General features: G+C 40.1%; 1 protein-coding gene across 2 annotated transcripts in view; it reads right to left on the minus strand.

Moving 5' to 3' along the window:
• The window catches only part of Larp4b (La ribonucleoprotein 4B), a 73,902-nt gene that overhangs the window by 23,118 nt on the left and 31,210 nt on the right, over positions 1-19,574 (minus strand). For both annotated transcript variants that reach the window (XM_050142296.1, XM_050142295.1), the window contains exons 4-8: positions 10,346-10,493; positions 9,738-9,878; positions 4,091-4,169; positions 2,407-2,543; positions 790-893 (exon numbers count right to left, since the gene is read on the minus strand). In XM_050142296.1, the coding sequence (XP_049998253.1) occupies positions 790-893; positions 2,407-2,543; positions 4,091-4,169; positions 9,738-9,878; positions 10,346-10,493 (609 nt within the window). The remainder of the gene's footprint in view (positions 1-789; positions 894-2,406; positions 2,544-4,090; positions 4,170-9,737; positions 9,879-10,345; positions 10,494-19,574) is intronic.

Consider the following 19,574-nt stretch of genomic DNA (forward strand, 5'->3'; position numbering starts at 1 on the left):
AAATGGAACCTAACAGAAAGGTCAGAGATAGGATTGCCCAACCTTCAGACATTGCAACAAAGCAACAGCATCAACCAGGTTCAAAAAACAAACACAAACATAAATAACTCATCCTGTTATAAGTTTATGATTTTGTGTTAGATGGCATCCCAGTTACCACATACTGCATGCAGGTGGTGGGCTGCAGGCCAGACACGTCTGAAAGCACTAAAGATGGTAAATATCAGGGCCAATCATGGTGGCACAAACCTAAAATACTAGCATTCAGGTGGATGAGGCAGATCATGAGTTAAAGCCCTTAAAAATGAGACCTTGCTTCTAAATAACCAAACTAAACCAATCACCCAAAGCCAAAAAGAGTTATACCTAGGGAGACAAAACAAACAAAAACCCCAAGCCCAAACAAACAAGAGCAGCAAAACAGAAGCAAACAAAACAAACTAAAAAAACATAAAGAGTGAGCAACATCATATACTCTCCCCACCCAGTACTCTTATTTCTTAACCCATTCAATCTTCAATTTCAAACTCGGGAAATATGCAAACCCTATTATTTTTTAAAATTTAAACATATAGAGGAATCTTGAGACCAAAAGGCATGACAGTTATTCTTCCTACAAGTGAATCACACTGTAATTATTAGTGTATACACCCTGGGAAAAGGTTGTTTCTGTGAACAGTTTTTCTCAAATAAGCCCTTTCAAAAACATGAAATACACATGTCAACAGATGCCAACAACAACAACATCTCAGGACAATGTCAAGTACCACAAGTAGAGGGATGACTTACTTCCACAGGGGTTGACTCAGATATTTCACGCAATATTACTATGCACCGGTTTTGATTTGGCCTTACTTTCTCTCCTTTCTCATCCACCTGGACTAAAGGTAAAGCTGTGAAGAGAAAAAAAAGTAAATAAATGATAAAAACACACACATTACATGATACTCCAACAGTATATGTGAGCGCTCATCAGAGAAACCTGTACACATGGCAAATTATTAAAATGTTCAAAAGCAACACAAGCTACCAAACCGTTTAAACCCATCTAGGATGTTGAATTTTCAAAATGAAGGAACATGTAAATCTAAAAGATCCTGCTAGAGCTACCAAATATACACAAAGAGGTGATGGTTTGTAGATCAAACAGATGAAATACTAAAAGTGCTAGCCATAGGGTTAATGGTTTTCTCCTTCTACAGTAAAATCTGACAGCTCTGTCAAATACCCAAGAATGAATCAATAAACAGACTTAGTGTAGTACGGACAGACAGAGCCAAGTTGATGGTTCTTTAAACTAGATCGGATGGAATCAAACCCAGCTACACTCCTCACGTCTATATTCTAAACCCAGCTAGACTCCTCACGTCTATATTCTAAACGGCAATATTGGAAAGTAAACTACTGCCTTAGGAAATGTCATTTAATTCAAATTCCTACTGATCATTATGCTTCACAGTCTTTAGATTTTTGTATAAAGAGAGAAAAACAAAAAATTTTATTTGTGACTAGAAAATCCAATTAAAAGGTTGACAAAATGGCTCAATCAGGTAAAGGCACTAAGTGTACAAGCCCATTGACCAGAGATCAATCCCCAAAACTCATTCCAAACTTTGTCCTGACCTCCATGTAGCACAGTGGCACATACAAACACCCCCCCCACACACACACACAAATGATAAATTTTAAAAGACATCCAACAAAGCTCTAATGGAAGATATCTAAAGCTCTTTTAATAATACTGTTAAGTCCAATGCACACAAGAAAACTTTTCAGACAACTGTCTCATCAATGCATAGGGAAAGGGCAGTACAGACACATCCACACACATACACACAAAGAGGATAGTTGTGAGAGAAGATTTTCATTCAGACACAGTAATGTCTAAACAAAAAACATTTGCAAGCAATATGGATGTGCTGGCCTATGGTGCACACTGCACAACATATTCTTTGTGAAGAAGCCACTGTATACAGCTGTGCCACATACACAGCACCTCCAAGGAAAAGAACAGGAAAAATCGTTCACCTGGAATTTGTAGTTTGAGTACAGAAAATGAATTTTTATAATGAAAAACAGTTTGACTTAAAAGGAACGCGACACATCACAGCAAAGTCTGTAAAGAAGGCATCATACAAATAAAGCACAATTTTGATACAAAAGGTAACACTTGTATCCCTAAAGCCCTTATAGGCTTACTGTGGAATGTTTAAACATTCACATTATGTGCCAAATTTCCAAGAAACAGCTTCATTCACAATAGTTAAGGAAAAAAAAATCACCACAATATTTCATCAAAACTTAAGTGCCCATAAGTCTATCTGATGGCTTCTGGTGAAGAGGTTTCTAGTAAGACAGATAATGTGAAGACAACAATCTTTTCACTTTAAATAGGCATCTACTTACATCTTAGCACTTCAACAATCAAATCCACATCAGTACTCAGTTTCTTGATGTGGTCAAGGTTAGCTACCGTTGTAATTGGCACATACTGGTCACTATCCATCTGGGAGATAAGATACATGTCGCTAGCGAGATTCTCCCTGTTGAAAGAAAGCAAACTCTTTTAACTAATATTTCTTTAAAAGAAGTTTCACCAGAGATATCAGTGTGGTGTGGGACAGGTTTGGGGTGAGAGCTGAGTCTAAACTCCATCTGATACTTGCTCATTTGATGCAATCAAAAGTAGCCAATGGATTAATTTTTGTAAAATGCAGTTATAGCCAGGCATGGTGGCACATGCTTTTAATCCTAGCACTTGGGAGGCAGGTGTAGGTGAATCTCTCTCTTATTTGGACACCAGCTTTGTCTACAGAGAAGTTCCAGGGCAGCCAGAGCAACACAAAGAAACCCTGTCACAAGAACCAAAGTAAAACAAAAAAATGCAGCTGTAGCTCACCTTTGTTCTGGACAGTATTTGAGCAATTTATTAAAAATTGCACATTTTTTCCAATAAGGAAATCCAGTTAAAAGCCACAAGAAATATAAAAAGGTTAAGATGAAGTTAGTGCCCCAAATGCACCATAAAGTCTGGATACATGTTAGAGGCACTGCAGATTGGCTCTGGCATCTAGGTGCCACAGCTAGCAAGAAGGAAACAGGATCAGCACCGTCAGTCAGGGCAGAAGGTGCAGCACACCACCAGCAATTAGGAAAAGGTGTGCTACTTCCTGGCATGTGGGCCAAAGAAAATGTTTCCTGCAAATTCCCATGAAAAAGACTATGTGTAATGTAACACAGAAAATCTCAAAACACCACAAAATTAAAATACAGTAATGGGTTGCTAGGCCTTTTTACAGTGTCTCTCAGTGAAGGTCAGACAGTCAGAGAGAGTGACTCACTTGAGAGGAAACTGCTCATCTCTTGACTCAGGTGACAACACTTACAACTCTGGGAGGGCTACACCAAGGTTTATGAATGGCAGGGAGCTGGGCTTCAAAGTTTGGGACTCATTTTTACACCATACCATTTGCTAAAACTCAGTACTGTATTAAGTCATGATGAGAAGGAAGAAAGGAGGCCCAGGCATTGTTCTTTCATCTTAAACAGGAACTCTTGGTGTCCTCAGAGCTACAGGGGACTTCACTTGTGGCTAGTTACCTACCTTCTTACTCAAACCCATCCACACGTCTACTAACTGGAAGGTTCATCACTACCTTAAAGGTTCTACTACATTTTTCAACAACAACAAAATGTCATTTAAGGTAAACAAAGTCAAACATATACCTAAATGTGGGCACTATATATAAATACACACACACACACACACACACAAACAAACCAGCCCACTACAGCAGTATTTTGGCCATTTATCTGAAGGCTCTTATGGAAGACTCATTTATGGCATATTGCGCTTATGCAACAATCCATAGTGAAGTCTAGACAATCATCACCAAAATGGATCTGAGGCAAACTCTTCGGCATCCCTGGCCTGAGGGTCATCACCAGTTCTCTACAAAACTTCTGGTGAATAAACAGGCATGAAATTAGTTAGTTATAAACATACTACTATGAAAACTCACATTTGTGGCCATAACCAGTGGGTAATACAAGAGATATTAGGCATTAAAAAAATTACTAACAGCATTACCTAGATAAACAAAATTCCAATGTTTTTTTAAGCACTTCCCGAGGGTCTTCCTGGCTTTCTGGTTGAGACTCATTTCCTCCTATATAGAAGAAATAAACAACTCAGAAAAAAATAGCTTAAAATTTACCAAGCAGTTAATTCAGTACAGCACTCCTGTGTTCTTGCCTGTGTACATGCACAGTAAGATAAAAAGTGCTATTTTACCTGTGAGAAAAAAGTAAGCTGTGAAAAACAAAACCAAATCATTTCTCCTAAAACAAAAGTTAAGAAAACAAAGATTAAATTTCATTAATAAAGTTTAGCAGCAATTTTGTCAACACAGGCTTCCTTGGTGTTTTGCTTTACTTCAAAAAGGATTTTTCAGGTAACAGACAAGAATACTGACTGACTCTAAATAACAGCACAATATAAAGAAAAGAATCAGAACAAAGGAATGATAAATACAGGCAAAACCTAACCACCTCAGATAGAAATAAATAAAAAGGAAGGGCTGTAGATTGTTGACACACTGGCCATCTGGACTAAACTCTATGGGAGAATCCTCATGAGAAGACACCAAAGAAATCAGATTCTCAGACACAAAACTCTTTCTACATCAAACAAACAAACAAACAAACAAAAAAACCAGCTCAAGAAAGATGTCTGGTGGTTGTGTAGGTATTTTTGTGTATGGGGTCACAGACATCAGCAGGAGAGGCAGTGGCCTCTGGCAGAGTGAAGTCAAGTTTGGGCTGAAGGCCCCTCCCACCCTTAGCTCTCAGGATACCTTATGAACTACTCTTTAATATCACAGAGATGAAAGGGATTGGATAAGTAAAGAGTGCTTGTACATAAGTCAGCCAAGTGAACACAAAAGACACTTGTATTCTAAAAGTCAAGGTTAAAGACCATGACAAAGCAACGACAAAGCAGGAGAATTCAGAACAGACAGTTGAAAACAGTGTTACTAAGCTTCCACAAAATCCATCTTCACCAGCAAAATGGAATTAAACTGCTAAAATAACCAAGGAACAAAATAAACAAGACCATGAGACCTGGAAGTGAAAACATGACATGTCAATCCCTGATCTGGAGGCTTGCCCTGGTTATCTCATTTAAATTTGTTTTCCATTCTCCAAACTGAAGAGATATTTATTTGTTATAGGAATTGAGAATTCAGCCTAAATGAAGCAAGGCCTCCGTTCTCAAGAGGCCAACATTCCATTGAGAGAGGCAGACAATGGACAGCTAAAGGAGCCACTGCCGGCATAATGAGACTGAAGTGACCCAGAGGAAAACAGCCTGGGCAAGTGGCCAGAGCAGCATGGTGCTGCCCCACATGGAAGGTGCTATCTGAAGCAATGGAGGAAAGTGGAAGTCAAGTTCTAGGCAAAAGCCCTGAGAGTCAGAGTCAGACAGATGGTGAAGTCACAGCAGAATAATTGGAGGTTAACACAATCACTGAGGGTAGATGACCATTCAGGACTCAAACCACTGTAGCCAAGTAAGGAAGACAAAAGGTATGCCACTTAGCCCGGGGGCATTCCAACCTTCCTCTCTGAAGCAATAGGAAAGCCAATGGCTACATGTGTCTGAAGGCCCATGATGACTACCATGTGGGAAGCAGAGAGGGCAAGAGAAGAAAATTATTTAGTGCTGTGAAGGGATCACCAACTAAAAATGACACAGGGGTTGGAGAGATAGTTTAGTTGGTATGTGCCTGTTGTGCAGGCCGATGAGGACTCGAGTTCACTCTCCCACACCCACAAAACTAAACTGAGTGTGATGGTACCCATTTTCCCAACACTGGCTGGGTGGAAATGGGGATGGAACAAAGACAGGCAGATCCTTGGAGCTTTCAGCCTAATACTCAGACCCCACTGAGAAACCTGGGATGACTTCTTCCTGAAGAACTACATTGGAGGTAGGCTTCTAGTCATATGTACATATACACGTGCAAGACATACTCATACATACTCATACAGACACACAAAACAGACATTTTAAAAACCAGGGTGAGATATAGCTCATTGGTGGAGTGCTCCCAAGATTTTAGAGGCCTAAGGTTCAATCACCAGTACTACAAGGGGAAAAAAAAAAGAAGCAAAACAAAAAGAAGATCTAGTCAGAATAAGGTTTTTAAAAAGAACTGGATAAATGCAATTACCAAACTGTAAAGACAACTGTGTGTAACCTTTTTGTTGAAATGACTGGATAAACTGGGCTTTGCTGGAATAATTCTGGGTAAAATAGTAGTGAGCCATATAAGCGCATAGAGGGACCACAAATGCATATTACTAAGCAGAAGCGGTCAAGTTCAAAAGGCAACTCAAGGAATGATTTCCCTCTGGTACCCTGAAAAAGGTTACAAAGACAAACAAAACAAATTCCCTAAACAAAACAACAACAAAAACAAAAACAATGACTGTCCAGGGCTGGGGAAGAGGAATTGATATAGAAAACACAGCAGTCTGCTTTGACTGTGAGATTGTCCATGATATTACACACTGAAAACAAATGTTGTTATATGCTTGAAATGTAGAATACCAAAAAGCAAACCTAATATAAATTATAAACCATGGGCTTTGGGTGATAGTGATGTTTCCATACAGGCTCATCAGTTGTAAACACAACACTCTGGGGAGTGATAGTGACAGTGTGTGTGTGGGGGAACGGGACTACACAGTGTGTGGGCAAGCACATAAGGAAACTGCTGGATTTTCTGTTCCATTTTGATATGAATTAAAAACCGCATCTTGAAGGGCGGTGGTGGCATGCGCCTTTAATCCCAGCACTCGGGAGGCAGAGGCAGGTGGATCTCTGAGTTCGAGGCCAGCCTGGTCTACAGAGTGAATTTCAGGACAGGCTCTAAAGGTACAGAGAAACCCTTTCTCAAAAAAAACAAAACAAAAATAAACAACAAAAATCAAAACAAAACAATAACACTCTTTAAAAAAAACAAAAGTAACATCTTTCCTAAAAACTATGGAGTCCCTGTACCCTAAATAAGACATCTACATCACACCTTCCAAGGCTCAGGTAACATAGCTGAAGGTGGAGAGTAGGAATATAATCGCCAGAGGTTGGGGAAGAGTGCTGCCAAACAGTGACATGCCCTCACTGCAGCTGTGGTCACAAAATTGAGCCTGTTATCATTTCATTTGCTATGAGTAGAGGAGGGAAACTCATGCAGCTATCCCAACTGTTAACAGGTACTGGGAGAGGGACTATTTCTTTGGTAATACAGCCACTGATAAGCTACCAATGTCCCAGTGACAAGCCTCAACTCATGTTCAGGAAGTGAGCCTAATTAAACCCAGCAGGTAAAACTCACAGTTTGTTTTTTTTGTTTTTCAAGACAGGGATTCTCTGTATAATGGCCCTGACTATCCTAGAACTCACTCTGTAGACCAGGCTGGCCTCGAACTCAGAGATCCACCTGCCTCTGCCTTCTGCGAGTGCTGGGATTAAAGACATGTGGCACTACTGCCAGGCTAAGAATGACATCTTAAAAGAATAAAGATTCTTGAGACCATTAGTCATGGAAATTCAAGCTTAATCACAGTGAGCTCTGCTAGCTGCTTCCTTGGAGAGAGTGTCTGACTGAGCTCCTGGGAAATCTGGGCCCACTGCAGTGGAGAACGGCTTCACAGTTCCTCTCCTTACCCTTCCCTTCCTTTGGTTTCACTCCCCAGTGTAGGGCGTTGAATCCAGTACATATGCTAGCATTTTACAGAGGGATTCAAGTTTTGTAGCTCACACCAGACACAAATCTACAGACAAGGAACTGCTTTCTTGCCATTACCTATAAGCGTTTCACATCAGCACACACCCTGGCTTCCAAAGAGAATTAAAATATTTCTGCTTTTCCTTCCAAAAAATAGCTTTAAATAACCCTTTTACAAAGAATAAACTTTGTATAATTTACACTTTCTAGACATGTTCACCATTCCCTTGTTCAGCATCACTCTACTCCATTCCAATGTGCTGCCACCTCCATGTCAGTAACCAGATAGTGCTGGGTAACAAGGAGGAGCTGATCAAAGCAAATTGCTACATGCTGGTGAACCCTTGCATATATGGAGGTTTAAATCACTTAAATTCAAGAAGGCTAATTCACATTTACCTCTCAGAAAGCAGCATGGTTTGACTTTTTTCTTTATAAATTCTTACCTTATTCATTTGAGCAGATTTTTTTCACATTTAAAAAAATTATTTTTAAAAAAAGAAAAAGAAAAAAAATTATTTTTATTTTATTTTTAATTTTGTTATTTTTTGATTGTTTGGGAATTTTATATCATGTACCCCAATCCCACTCATCTCCCAGTCCCTATGTATCTGCCCCTCCAACCTGCAGCACCCCCCTAAGAAAGTCAAAAAAGAATAAGATAAACAGTAATAGAAAAGAAAAAGAAAACTATTTCGCTCCTCCACCTTTCCCACCTCTTTATCCTAGTGGCATTGGGAAGCTGCTGTCTATCACAGTTCACCCCTCTGTCCAAACAGCTTTACTTGCAAATGCTCATTGTGTCACTGGATAGGTTCAAGGCGTCTGGCCTTGGTCCACCATCAATACTGGACCCCCAGTGACATTCCTCTCAGATGTCTTGCTGTTGCCTGGAGTCACGGAGATCCTGCAGCTCTAGTTCCGCAGCATCCCTTCACACACTCCAGCAGTTCAAAGGGGTAGATATTGGGGGTATGCCCTGGATGTGTGTCTGGGTGGCAGCTGAATTGGTTAGTCCAGGCCACAGGGACAGTTCCTCTAGGGTGAGAGGCAGAGCCAGCTCTCTGGGACAGGGTGAGGGGTGGGACAAGCTTTCCCAAGGGTGTGTGAGAGCAGCTCTATTAGGGGCGGGGGCAGCTTTCCCCTGCAAGTTGATCACAGATTTAAAGCAGAAGGTTTGACCATAATTTAAGAGACCCAGTGTTTACAAAACACATTTCCCACTTAAGTGACAATGCTGAGTTTTGTCATTATCTGAGAGTCTTAAACTAAATGTAGTTTCTGTGGATCACTATGTTCCACACAGCAGAAGCCTGCATCTTCCCATCTGCCAACTCCATTTCCTGATCTTCCTGTCTGCTAACTTCATTTCCTGCTCACTAAGGTAAGGCTTCCCTATACTTCCAAATGCTGACAGAGAGCAAGGCAGACTGAGACAGGACTTGATTTAAAACTTGAGGCAATTACACACTGCAACAATAAGAAACAAAAATAAGAAAGGAAAAAATGTACTCAACAGGTAACTCCCCAAGTTTCTTCCTTTCTTCCTGACACTCACTGCACCGACAAGGGTACACAGTTCAAATCTTCTGGCTTCCCAGACTCTGCAGTGAAATTTCAATTGCCTTCATTTACCACCGTATTCTCAGCTCATCCGACCTGTCTAACCTTCCTCAGTCCAAACACTAACTCTCCATCTCTGTCCATCTGGACACTTCAACCTGTAAACACCCTTGTGCATCTCATAACTCGATGCCATTTGTCCCAGAAGCTAACTGACAATCTCCAGCACACCTTCCTCTCCAGAGTCTCATTTCTGAATCCACCAGTTTCAAGGAACACTAAAAGGAGGCAATGAAAAATACATTGTTTAAAGACAGAGTAAGAAACTAAAGCATAAAAATTAAAATAAGTGAAACCAAATCCATAAAGTAGGCTTACCTGTCTCATTACTTTCAGGCAAAGGTTCGTATTCTGAATGGTCCAGAGCCAGAGTGCTCATGTCTGTCTGTTCTGCCTCCGGTAAGTCCGAGAGTGCCGCATTCTCATGATTTTTGTCACCATCGCCATTGGCATCCAATCCTAGAATTACAATTTTATCCCAAAAGGCCATGTTAGAAGAATAACTTTCTCTTAAAATAAAGCTTACATTAGTGCTACTCAAAGTCTTTTAATTGGATTACAAAAGCTCCCAAGGCTCTAAGTCAGTGGTCTTCAACCTTCCTAAAACCATGACCCTTTAACACAGTTCCTCATCTTGTGGTGTTCCCCAACCATAAAATTACTTCATGGCTACCTCATAACTATAATTTTGCTATTGTTTTGAATCTCTAATGTAAATATCTGTGTTTTCCGATAATCTTAGGTGACGCCTTTGAAAAGGTTGTTTGACCCCCAAAGGGGCAGCAACTCACAGGTTGAGGGCTGCTGCTCTAAATATTACCACAAACCAGGGCACAAATATGACTGGATAAGATAGGTTAAAATGTTAAGGAAGGCAAAGGTTTAAAAGCAGACTGCTCCGGGTTATAAGCAGGCTCCCTACTCACCCTGCTGGTCACAGTCTGCAGGATGGCCAGGGGCCTCCTCCCACGCGGCATCCACACCAACAGCTGCACTACTCGCTTCCAAATGGAGCATATGAGTCCCCCATACTTTTGCATTAGGATTTAGCTCTGAAACTTTAGTTGTTGGGACCTAGAAAAGATTTAGACACACACACATATAGATATTTATATCCTAAGTTCAACCAAATGCTGTTTTGTTAGTTTATAATTAAAAAAAAAAACAAATTAATGTTAAGAGAATATAGGCTTAAAGGGCTAACCTAGCTAGTCACACACACCTTTGGGATGAAATGAGGATCAAAAAAAAACCCAAGCCAAACCAAACCAAACCAAAACAACAACGAAAAATGTAGTCAGCCATCCTCACAAGGCCGCTACGCACTGCAAATACCAGACTCCATCTCACCAAGCTCAGTCTCCACTGTGTAACTGACTTCCCCTACGACCTAACACAAATCCCAATTTATAGATTTACAAATTCAATACAATGTAGATGGAAACATCTTAATTAGAAAGTTCCAAGCACATAAACAAGAGAGAGAAAAACTAAAGCTCCTCCTAACAGCCAAGGCAGGAAACACCGTACACTCTCAGCAGAGCTACTGGCTCCCATTCCTGAGAGAAGCCTCCTTATCACCTCGGTGCCTTCACAGCAACTCCCGGAGCGACTACAGGTGGCTGCAGGTGATGTTGACCCTTCTAATCTAGGGCTCTCACCTGTGCTAACATCACTGGGGCTTGAGTCCAGCATCCCACTGACAGCTGTGCAGTTATTTAATCTCTAGAAACATCACCTGACAGTGTGGTGCTGGTCTCACTTTCTAAAGTGAACAGGAGTCTTTCTCGTCCTTCCTTCTCTTTTTCTTCCTTTCTTTCCTCTTTCTTATTTATTCATTTATTGTTTTTTTTTTCTCTGCACAGGGTTTTCTGTATAGTCCTGGCTGTCCTAAAACTCAATCTGTGGACCAGACTGTCTTTGAACTCAAGAGATTCACCCACCTCTGCCTCTGAAGTGCTGGGATTAAAGGCGTGAGTCACCATCACCTGGTAGAATTTTTCATTTTTTTTGGTGGTGGATAATTGCATAAAAGTATTTGGTAGTGAAATGTAAAATCCAATGTGAAGCTCCACAGGTTCTGAATGGCTATTCTAAACTGAATGGAAGTTCACTGAGGTTTATAGACCTAGGTTCTGGTTAAAACTGTATGATGGGTTTATTTGCAGGTACTTTTAATTTTTTTTAAAAAAGGAATTCAGATATTCATAATAAAAAATAATGTGATGAAGCTACTGGCTAAAGGCACTCAGCACGAAACTTGGTTCCCATAGAGCACACGTTAAAGCATTAGCTCACTGGTTACAATGATAACAATAGCATCTGATATGTAGATGCTGGAGACTTCGAAGATTTCCAGCTCAGAGTATCAGAGTACCTTAGGTCATGTTCCATTCCAGACACAGCTGCTTACTGTTTCTAATACACAAGCACTTCTGTACTTCAGTCCAATTTGTCTAGCATACCCTTTGATTTCCTTTCTGACTACTTGAATAAACACCTTTTAGATTAGGCCCAATTCTCTTCCCAGTACCACAAATCACAAAATCAAGTTTTCCCATTCCAGTTTCATTCACTATATTAACAGACTCTCTTGTCACATGCACATGCTATACATTTTTTAAATTCCTAATACCAACTAATGCTAATCATTTCCATGTTTAGTACCTTGTGCAGCAGACTAGCATGAACAATATATGTTCTGTAGTTTATAAAGACAGATTTCATGGCTTCCTGGCTGTGAAGTGCCCACAAGCAGCACTCAGAGTTATTACAGCATGGCATGCTTAGTCTTCCATGTGTCTCCACCTGGACTGTATCTGTGGTCTATGTAACTCTTAGGTGGCAAACACCAGACACACTTTGCTTACCACTGTGTTGCTAATATCCAGCAGTATTTAGAACATAGTAGAAAAGTACTTGGGAAATATGCTGAATGAATACTTAACAAAGTAATAGCACAAGAAATGTACATTTTCCACAAAACGACATGGTTTTAGCTCACATGACTCAGACCCTACTGTTAAAAAAAATTTTTTTTTAAGATTTATTATGTATACAACATTCTGCCTTCATGTATGCCCGCATGCCAGAAGAGGGCGCCAGATCTCATTACAGATGGTTGTGAGCCACCATGTGGTTGCGAGGAATTGAACTCAGGACTTCTGCAAGAGCAGCCAGTGAGTGCTCTTTAACCTCTGAGCCATCCCTCCAGCCCCCTGTTAAGAAATTATTACATCTTAGATACTGAAGTGATGGCTCAATGGTTAAGCATATGCTACTCTTTCAGAAGATCCAGGTTTGATTCGCAGTACTCACAGAGTAGCTAACAACCGTGTGTGTGTGTGTGTGTGTGTGTGTGTGTGTGTGTGTGTGTGTGTGTCTTCAGTTCCAAAGGATCTGACACTCTCTTCTGGCCTTCTTAGACACTACACTTACACGGTGCAGGCAAACATTCAGGCAAAACACCTATACACATAAAATAAACAAATCTTTAAGTGGGGGGACCTGGGGAATTGGCACACTGGTTAAGAGCACATGTTGCTCTTGCAGAGGACCAGAGTTTGATTCTCAGCGTCTATGTGGTAGCTCACGACCTCTTACTCAAGTCCAGGGAAACCGAAGACTTGTTCTGACCTTCCTTAGCACCAGGTACACACATGTTACATAGATACATGAAGGTAAAATATTCATGCACATAAAATAAAACAAATCAATCTAAGTAAGAATTTGCCAGGTGATGGTGGTGCACACCTATAATTCCAGTCCTTGGAAGGCAGAGGCAAATAAATCTCTGAGTTCAAGGCTAGCCTGGTCTACAGAGCAAGTTTCAGGATGGCCAGGATGACACAGAGAAAAAAAAAGAAAAGAAAACTTTTAAAAAGGAAAAAAATCATTATTCTTTAAGCAGCTACATTCAAGCCAGCTATGAAGAGTGCTACACAATTCTGAGTGGTTAACTAGGATTCAGTAATAACAACAACAGAGATCTTACATCCTGCATTCCTACTACAATCAGAACAAGCCTAACAGGCAAGTATCATCAGCACCCCCTTTCACAAGAAAACTAAGACCAAAAAAAGTTAAATAATCTGCCAATGGTAAAATTGTGCTCTAATATAAGCAAACACAAAACATTCAAGAACTGACTTCTCAAAATTCACATAAAAATATTTTTATTAAAGAACAGCCTGCTATTATTTACTTAAAACATGGTGTATGAAACTTGTAAAGGATTATAAGATTCCTAGTTTTAATCTGCCTGGCCCAATGAGCCAGAATTCCCACACACACACTGAAAATTTGTGGGTTGGAAACAGTTATTAAAACCAGAAGCAAGGTGACCTTAGCTGCCACATTCTAAAGTGATTGTACCTAGAAAGGCAACACTGCTTCTCTCTGAAAGATGAGGCATCCCACCAGCAGGTTCTGGTGTGCTGTACATTCAAAACACTATACTTTTCTTAAAAAAGCATTGACTCACAAATTTTTATTTTACACATGTACAACAGAATGGTCTTGCCAACAGGATATTGAACAGAAACTAGAAGAGTGTCAGAGAGGAAAAAGTAGATGGGAAAACTAGAATAGGTGAGATAATGGAGTAAAGAGTTGGGAACACCTCAGGAAAGACTGAATTCTGACTCACAACAATGCTACCTCTGCAGAGATACAGCAGCCCAATATAAAGTTACTTCTATAATACCTATAACAAGACTCTTAAATTAAGTTTTGAAAGTTAAGGCCAACACATTAAACACAGTAATTAATACCAGACATCAGTATACTGCTTAGACAGAATCTCACAACTGAAAAGCCAATTTAATACAGAAAGCATGCATCTTGCATAAAGCCACAAGGAAAAAGACAGCACTCAGTCTGTACGCTGCATAAATGTACAAAGCAGTTAGCAATTGGTAGTCGCTACTAATTGTGCACATTTAAATAAAAGATTCTTTGTATATTATCTTAAAAGTTTAATTGTTTATAGAGTTTTGTCCTCTCCAACTACTTAAGGAGAGAAACAAAGGACTGTAAAGGTTAACTTTTCTGGTAACATTCCCAAATGTGGGTACAAGAGCAATGTGAGCATCAATTACATGACCTATTTAGTCCCATTTTACAACTCTCTCCTTAGTATTTGACTGAAATCTATCTCCTTCCTATTACCAACAGCTTTTCTTAATGATTCCATAAAAATCACTATAAATAAACTACTGGCTGAATAAAGAAAAAAAAATTTTCTATTTCTGGCCAGGCTTTTGTATCTATGAGTTTCATATCTACAGATTCAACAAGTCACACATCAAAGCTATTTGGGGGAACATCCTGGATACCTACTAAACACATACATACAATCCTTTTCTTGCTATTTCCCTAAACAACACAGTATAGCAATTATTCCACAGCTCTTACATGGTATCCAATATTTTAAGTATTCTAGAATGATATCAAGTATGCAGGAGAATGCATATAGATTATATGCAAATACAGTAGTGTCTCACAAAAGGGACTTTTATCATTAATAATTTTGGTATCCATAAGCTCTTAGAACCAATCTCCTGCAGATAAAAAGGGATGAGTATATGTCTAACATTACTAACATTATTGTATTACTAACACTTCCGTGCACCTGTATAATGAGCAAGATTGGTTTTCTGTTGTTGAATAATATAAGCATTCACTACAGATCTAGAAAGATGCTCTAGTTAGCTACCCAACATCAGTAGCAAAGCTTCTTCCAAACCACTGAGGTTGGTACACAGGTGGTTTTTACTGACACTAAGCTTTTAGGGCAGTTACAAGTAGCAAATTTTCTGCTTTAGACACAGTATAAAAAGAAGACACACTTGAAATATATTTGTGTTTTGTAAGTATAACATGTTGTCAGTGACTTTAAATACTTGCTGAAACTCCTCCTACTGTCCATCTGACCTCTCAAAAGGGTAAGGGACACTAAGCAAAACAATATCCGTACAAAAAAGTCTGCACAATGCTGTGTGGGGTAATTAGTGGGGCATGCTTTAGCACCAACAGTTAACGCAGTTTAAACTCTGGTTTAAATATACCAATTAATAATATATACTTCTCATTTGAAAAAGGTTAAATTGATGCTTCATGCAGTCACAGTCTTACAAATGCATCCAGACTGCCTACAATCTAAATTAACTAATTTTCATAAACACAATCAGAAGGTAAAGATTGCCAGAGCATGACACAACACACACTGATACAGCATACTTACTAACTGTCCACCTCTATTCTGCCATTCCCAAACAACACCATCCTCTGACACTGGCAGCGGATAAGGGGTCTGCTCCAATGAAAATGAAGTATTTCCTAAGTACGGGAGCTTATTTTGCAGAGTCTCACTAAATATCTGTGCATCTTCTGTCATGTTTTCTGTGGCTGTGTTAGCCCAGAGAAAGCCCACTTGGTATCTACCACACCCACCTGTCAGTTCTTCCGAAAGTGCCTGACTTGCTAGCCCTGCTGTTGGGTAATAGGAAAATTTATTCAAACAACGAATATAAAACTCTTCTGGGATCCTGTGCCAATCCACTTCTGAGGAATTTTCAGACACATTTAGGATGTCCTGTGTTGGTGATGCGACACAGTCACCACTTGGCACTGCACACTCTTTACTGTCTGCTGGGATGGCAGGAACTGCCTGTAGAGTATCCCTGGGAATAGCTGCAGGCACATCCACTTGTATACAGTCAACACCAAAAAAAGAGGAATATCCCTCAGAAGCGTTGCATAATGCCATTTTCTTAAAAGTCACCTCAGAATTTTTTGAAAACTGCATCTCTCCATTTAAAGTGGATTCTTTAAGGGTAGATTTGGCATTTCTTCTTTTTGTCCGACGTGGGCCTAAGCAGTCAATGCTATTAGGATCAATACTGTCCTTATCCAAACAAAGTCTCTCTTTCTCTTCTTTGCATGTTAGTTTTTGTTTGTTCAATTCTGATGCATTGTTACCAAAGGCACTAGAAACTTCTTTAACCGATTCAGACTTAATGAAATGCAGTTCTGGGCTTTTGTCACTATTAACCCACTCTGCTTCATGGGACACTGGACTGTGATTTAAAGGTGGTACAGCAGTATGGTCTGGGTATTCATTCATTCCATCTGTTTTGTAACTATTTTCAATTTGATTAGTTTCACAATCAGGATCTGCTGCTATGTCGGAACCAATACAAGTTACTGTACTTCCACTGAGCACAACTTCACATTTAGGAACACTTGTTTCCCACTGAAAGATTGTTTTAGCATCTGACTCGGCATTTTCTATGTCCTCCTCACTGATCTCTCTATAATTAGCCTTCTGTTGTTCCTTTTCAGCCTTTTCTAGTGCACAGGGCCCACTGGATTGGTTGTGTACTGCACCAACAGAGCTCTTCACATGCACTTCATCTCCTGTGTTATTATGGAGGACTGTTTCCCTTGCTTCAGTGTCAGGACAGGGGAAAATGAAAGCAGGGGGTGTTTCTGGGCCCTCAAGAGGTCTAGAGTGATCATAAGACTTGTCACTTGGCATTCTTTGTGGAAGTCCAAGCTTCAGCAGATCTGTCGTCTGGGCCACCCCTTCTGTGTCTGGTTCACATTCCACTTGAGTTAGATTACAGGTCTCTGTCTGAGCCTTTTCTGTCCTACTACCTACACAGAGGTCTGCTTGATACCAACATTTCAACTCCCTATTGCCAAGGCTCTCAGTCTCTAAAATACTCATTCTATCTTCATCTTGGTAAGTGGAACCACTTTCAGAACACAAGAACATCTCACCTCTGTTTGCCAGTTGGATACTTCCAGTTTCCAGACTGCTATCTCTCGGGTTCTCCTTCATCTGCACTGGCTCCCGGTGGGGTACGGGATTAGGACCATCAGGTTTGCTCAAGGTAACTTCTCTGAGATTAACATGAACTGGGAGATATTCATTGACTAAACTCGCTGAAACTGACCTTTTGGGGCTTAAATTGATCTTATCTAGACCAAAGGAAAGGATCCTACCTGGACTGTTAACACTGATGTGAAAATAATCACTGTCCTCTCGTAGCTTTTCAGAGTCGTGCTCTCTTTGTGTTTTAGAGTTTACACTGTGGCCAGCACTAACTGTTGTAGCCTCAGGCTCACCGTTCCCATCAACACCTGAAATGTCATTGAGTAAATGAACAAGTGAATCATCCACCTGACTTCCCACTCCTGAAGCTCTGCTCTCTCTGTCTTCAGATACAGCACGCGGACACTTTAATGAGTCACCGCCTATGTTAATATTTAATTCGGGGAGTAGGCCAGTATTATGTAATGTACTATGTTCTGTGTGATCTTTAGGGAATTTGGCATAAACTTTTGCCCTCAGAGACTCAGCTTGCAGGTCACTGATGTGTGCTTCATCAGATGGTTCACAGTCCACCAAAATAGCCAAACTACATTCACTTTTCTCCCTAAATGCTTCTTTTGTTTCACAGGGGCATAGGTTATCCTGGGGTAACAGTTCTTCATCCTGTAGCTTTAATTCTCCTGCCCTCTGTACAGTATTTGAGGCAGCACATTCTTCTCTGTTAGCTACAGGCCAATCCACTTGGAAAACTTCATAAGTAACAGCTGAATGACATTCTTCTGCAGCTGCTCCATACATGGGAGTGTACTGTTCTTCCATGTTCAAGGACTCCGGATCTATAGCACAAATACTGTAAAATTTGCTCTCCCTTGAATTCTTACAATGTTTGTCACCAACACAAAAAAGGCTTTTATTTTGCAACTCTCCAGCAGATACATCTACAGAGTTATTCTTATTAAAACTACTTATTTGAACATTTAGAACTTTTTCTTTGTCTATTAAAGAGTTTTTACAAGTGGCCAGGTAACACTGCAGATGGTCACTTAGACAAGTTTCCTCCTGCTGATCAGAAGGCATGGGCACATGTGAGAAAGGCTGGTCATCTTCAGAACAAGCCTGTCCGTCACTACTCATACACAGTGGCTCACTGACAATCTCAGAATTCTCTTCAATAACAACATTATCTAAATTCTTGTCACCCTCATCTAAATTTTCAGACCCATGAAAGAACTCAAATGTGGAAGAGGAATTAGAATTCAGTGACTGCTTTGATCTATGATCCTGTCCGTGCCCAGACCTTGTAAAACCTCTAGTCCACACAGTGACACCAGCGGCTGCTCGGCTGGGTCCATTTTCAACATTGTGAAGCTCCTCACCTTCAAGGGTATCAAATAATGAAGATAAAGTTTTACTTATCTTGTTCTCCGGTTTCTTCTCTTCCACAGATTTTTGTAACAGGCCAATTTTCTCATTGTCACTATCACTACTTAATTCTTTGCTGAAGCAACAGCCCATATCGAAAATTCAAAAACGCACATCACAATGCTTGTCCTTTTCTGAGCTTCTACAAATACGTCTCACACTAACTTGCTATCATTTCTGAAAAGAAGCCAACACACAGTACCAAAAATAACTCCTTGCACAGCAGTCACATGCTACTGCCACTCAAATCCAAATCCTAATGATAACAGAGCCCTGCCTGGCATTCATCAGACTCCTTGTGCTGAAATCCAAACGGCACTTGGAATGTAAAGGTACAGAACAGCAGGGGAAACAGAAACATCTATGTGCATAAATTTAATTCTAAAAACAATAAATTATTAGCACAGCCAGAAGAAATTTCAAAATTCTGGTCTTTTTTTTTTCAAGTATTTCAGTATCTCCTGGATTTTATTTCATAAGACAGTAGTCACCAAAGAATTTCCTTTAAAGAAAACAATACCAGGAACTTAAACACTTACAGTTACCAGTCTGCAGTGTACCCACTTGCTGTGCAAACCTAATAATTTGAGTTCAATGCCCAGATGGAACACCTGACCTGCACACGTTTGCTCTGGAACAGGTGCACTTGCACTCTTACACACACACGTGCACATGCAACAATGAACTTTTTTTTTTTTAAATTCTACATTTTACAGCTACTTAAAAGTTTAATCTTGCTAGACGTACTGGCATACACCTTTAATCACAGCACTCAGAAGGCAGAGGTAAGAGGAGCTTTGTGAGTCTGAGGCCAGCCTGGTCAACAAAGCTACACAGAGAAACCATCCCGAAAAACAAAGAAACAAACAAACAAAAAACCTCTCTCTCTCTCT

Source organism: Alexandromys fortis, unplaced genomic scaffold (assembly GCF_014885135.2).
Source record: "Alexandromys fortis isolate MF-2015 unplaced genomic scaffold, M_Fortis_MF-2015_v1.1 scaffold_5, whole genome shotgun sequence".
NCBI classification, from domain to species: Eukaryota; Metazoa; Chordata; class Mammalia; order Rodentia; family Cricetidae; genus Alexandromys; species Alexandromys fortis.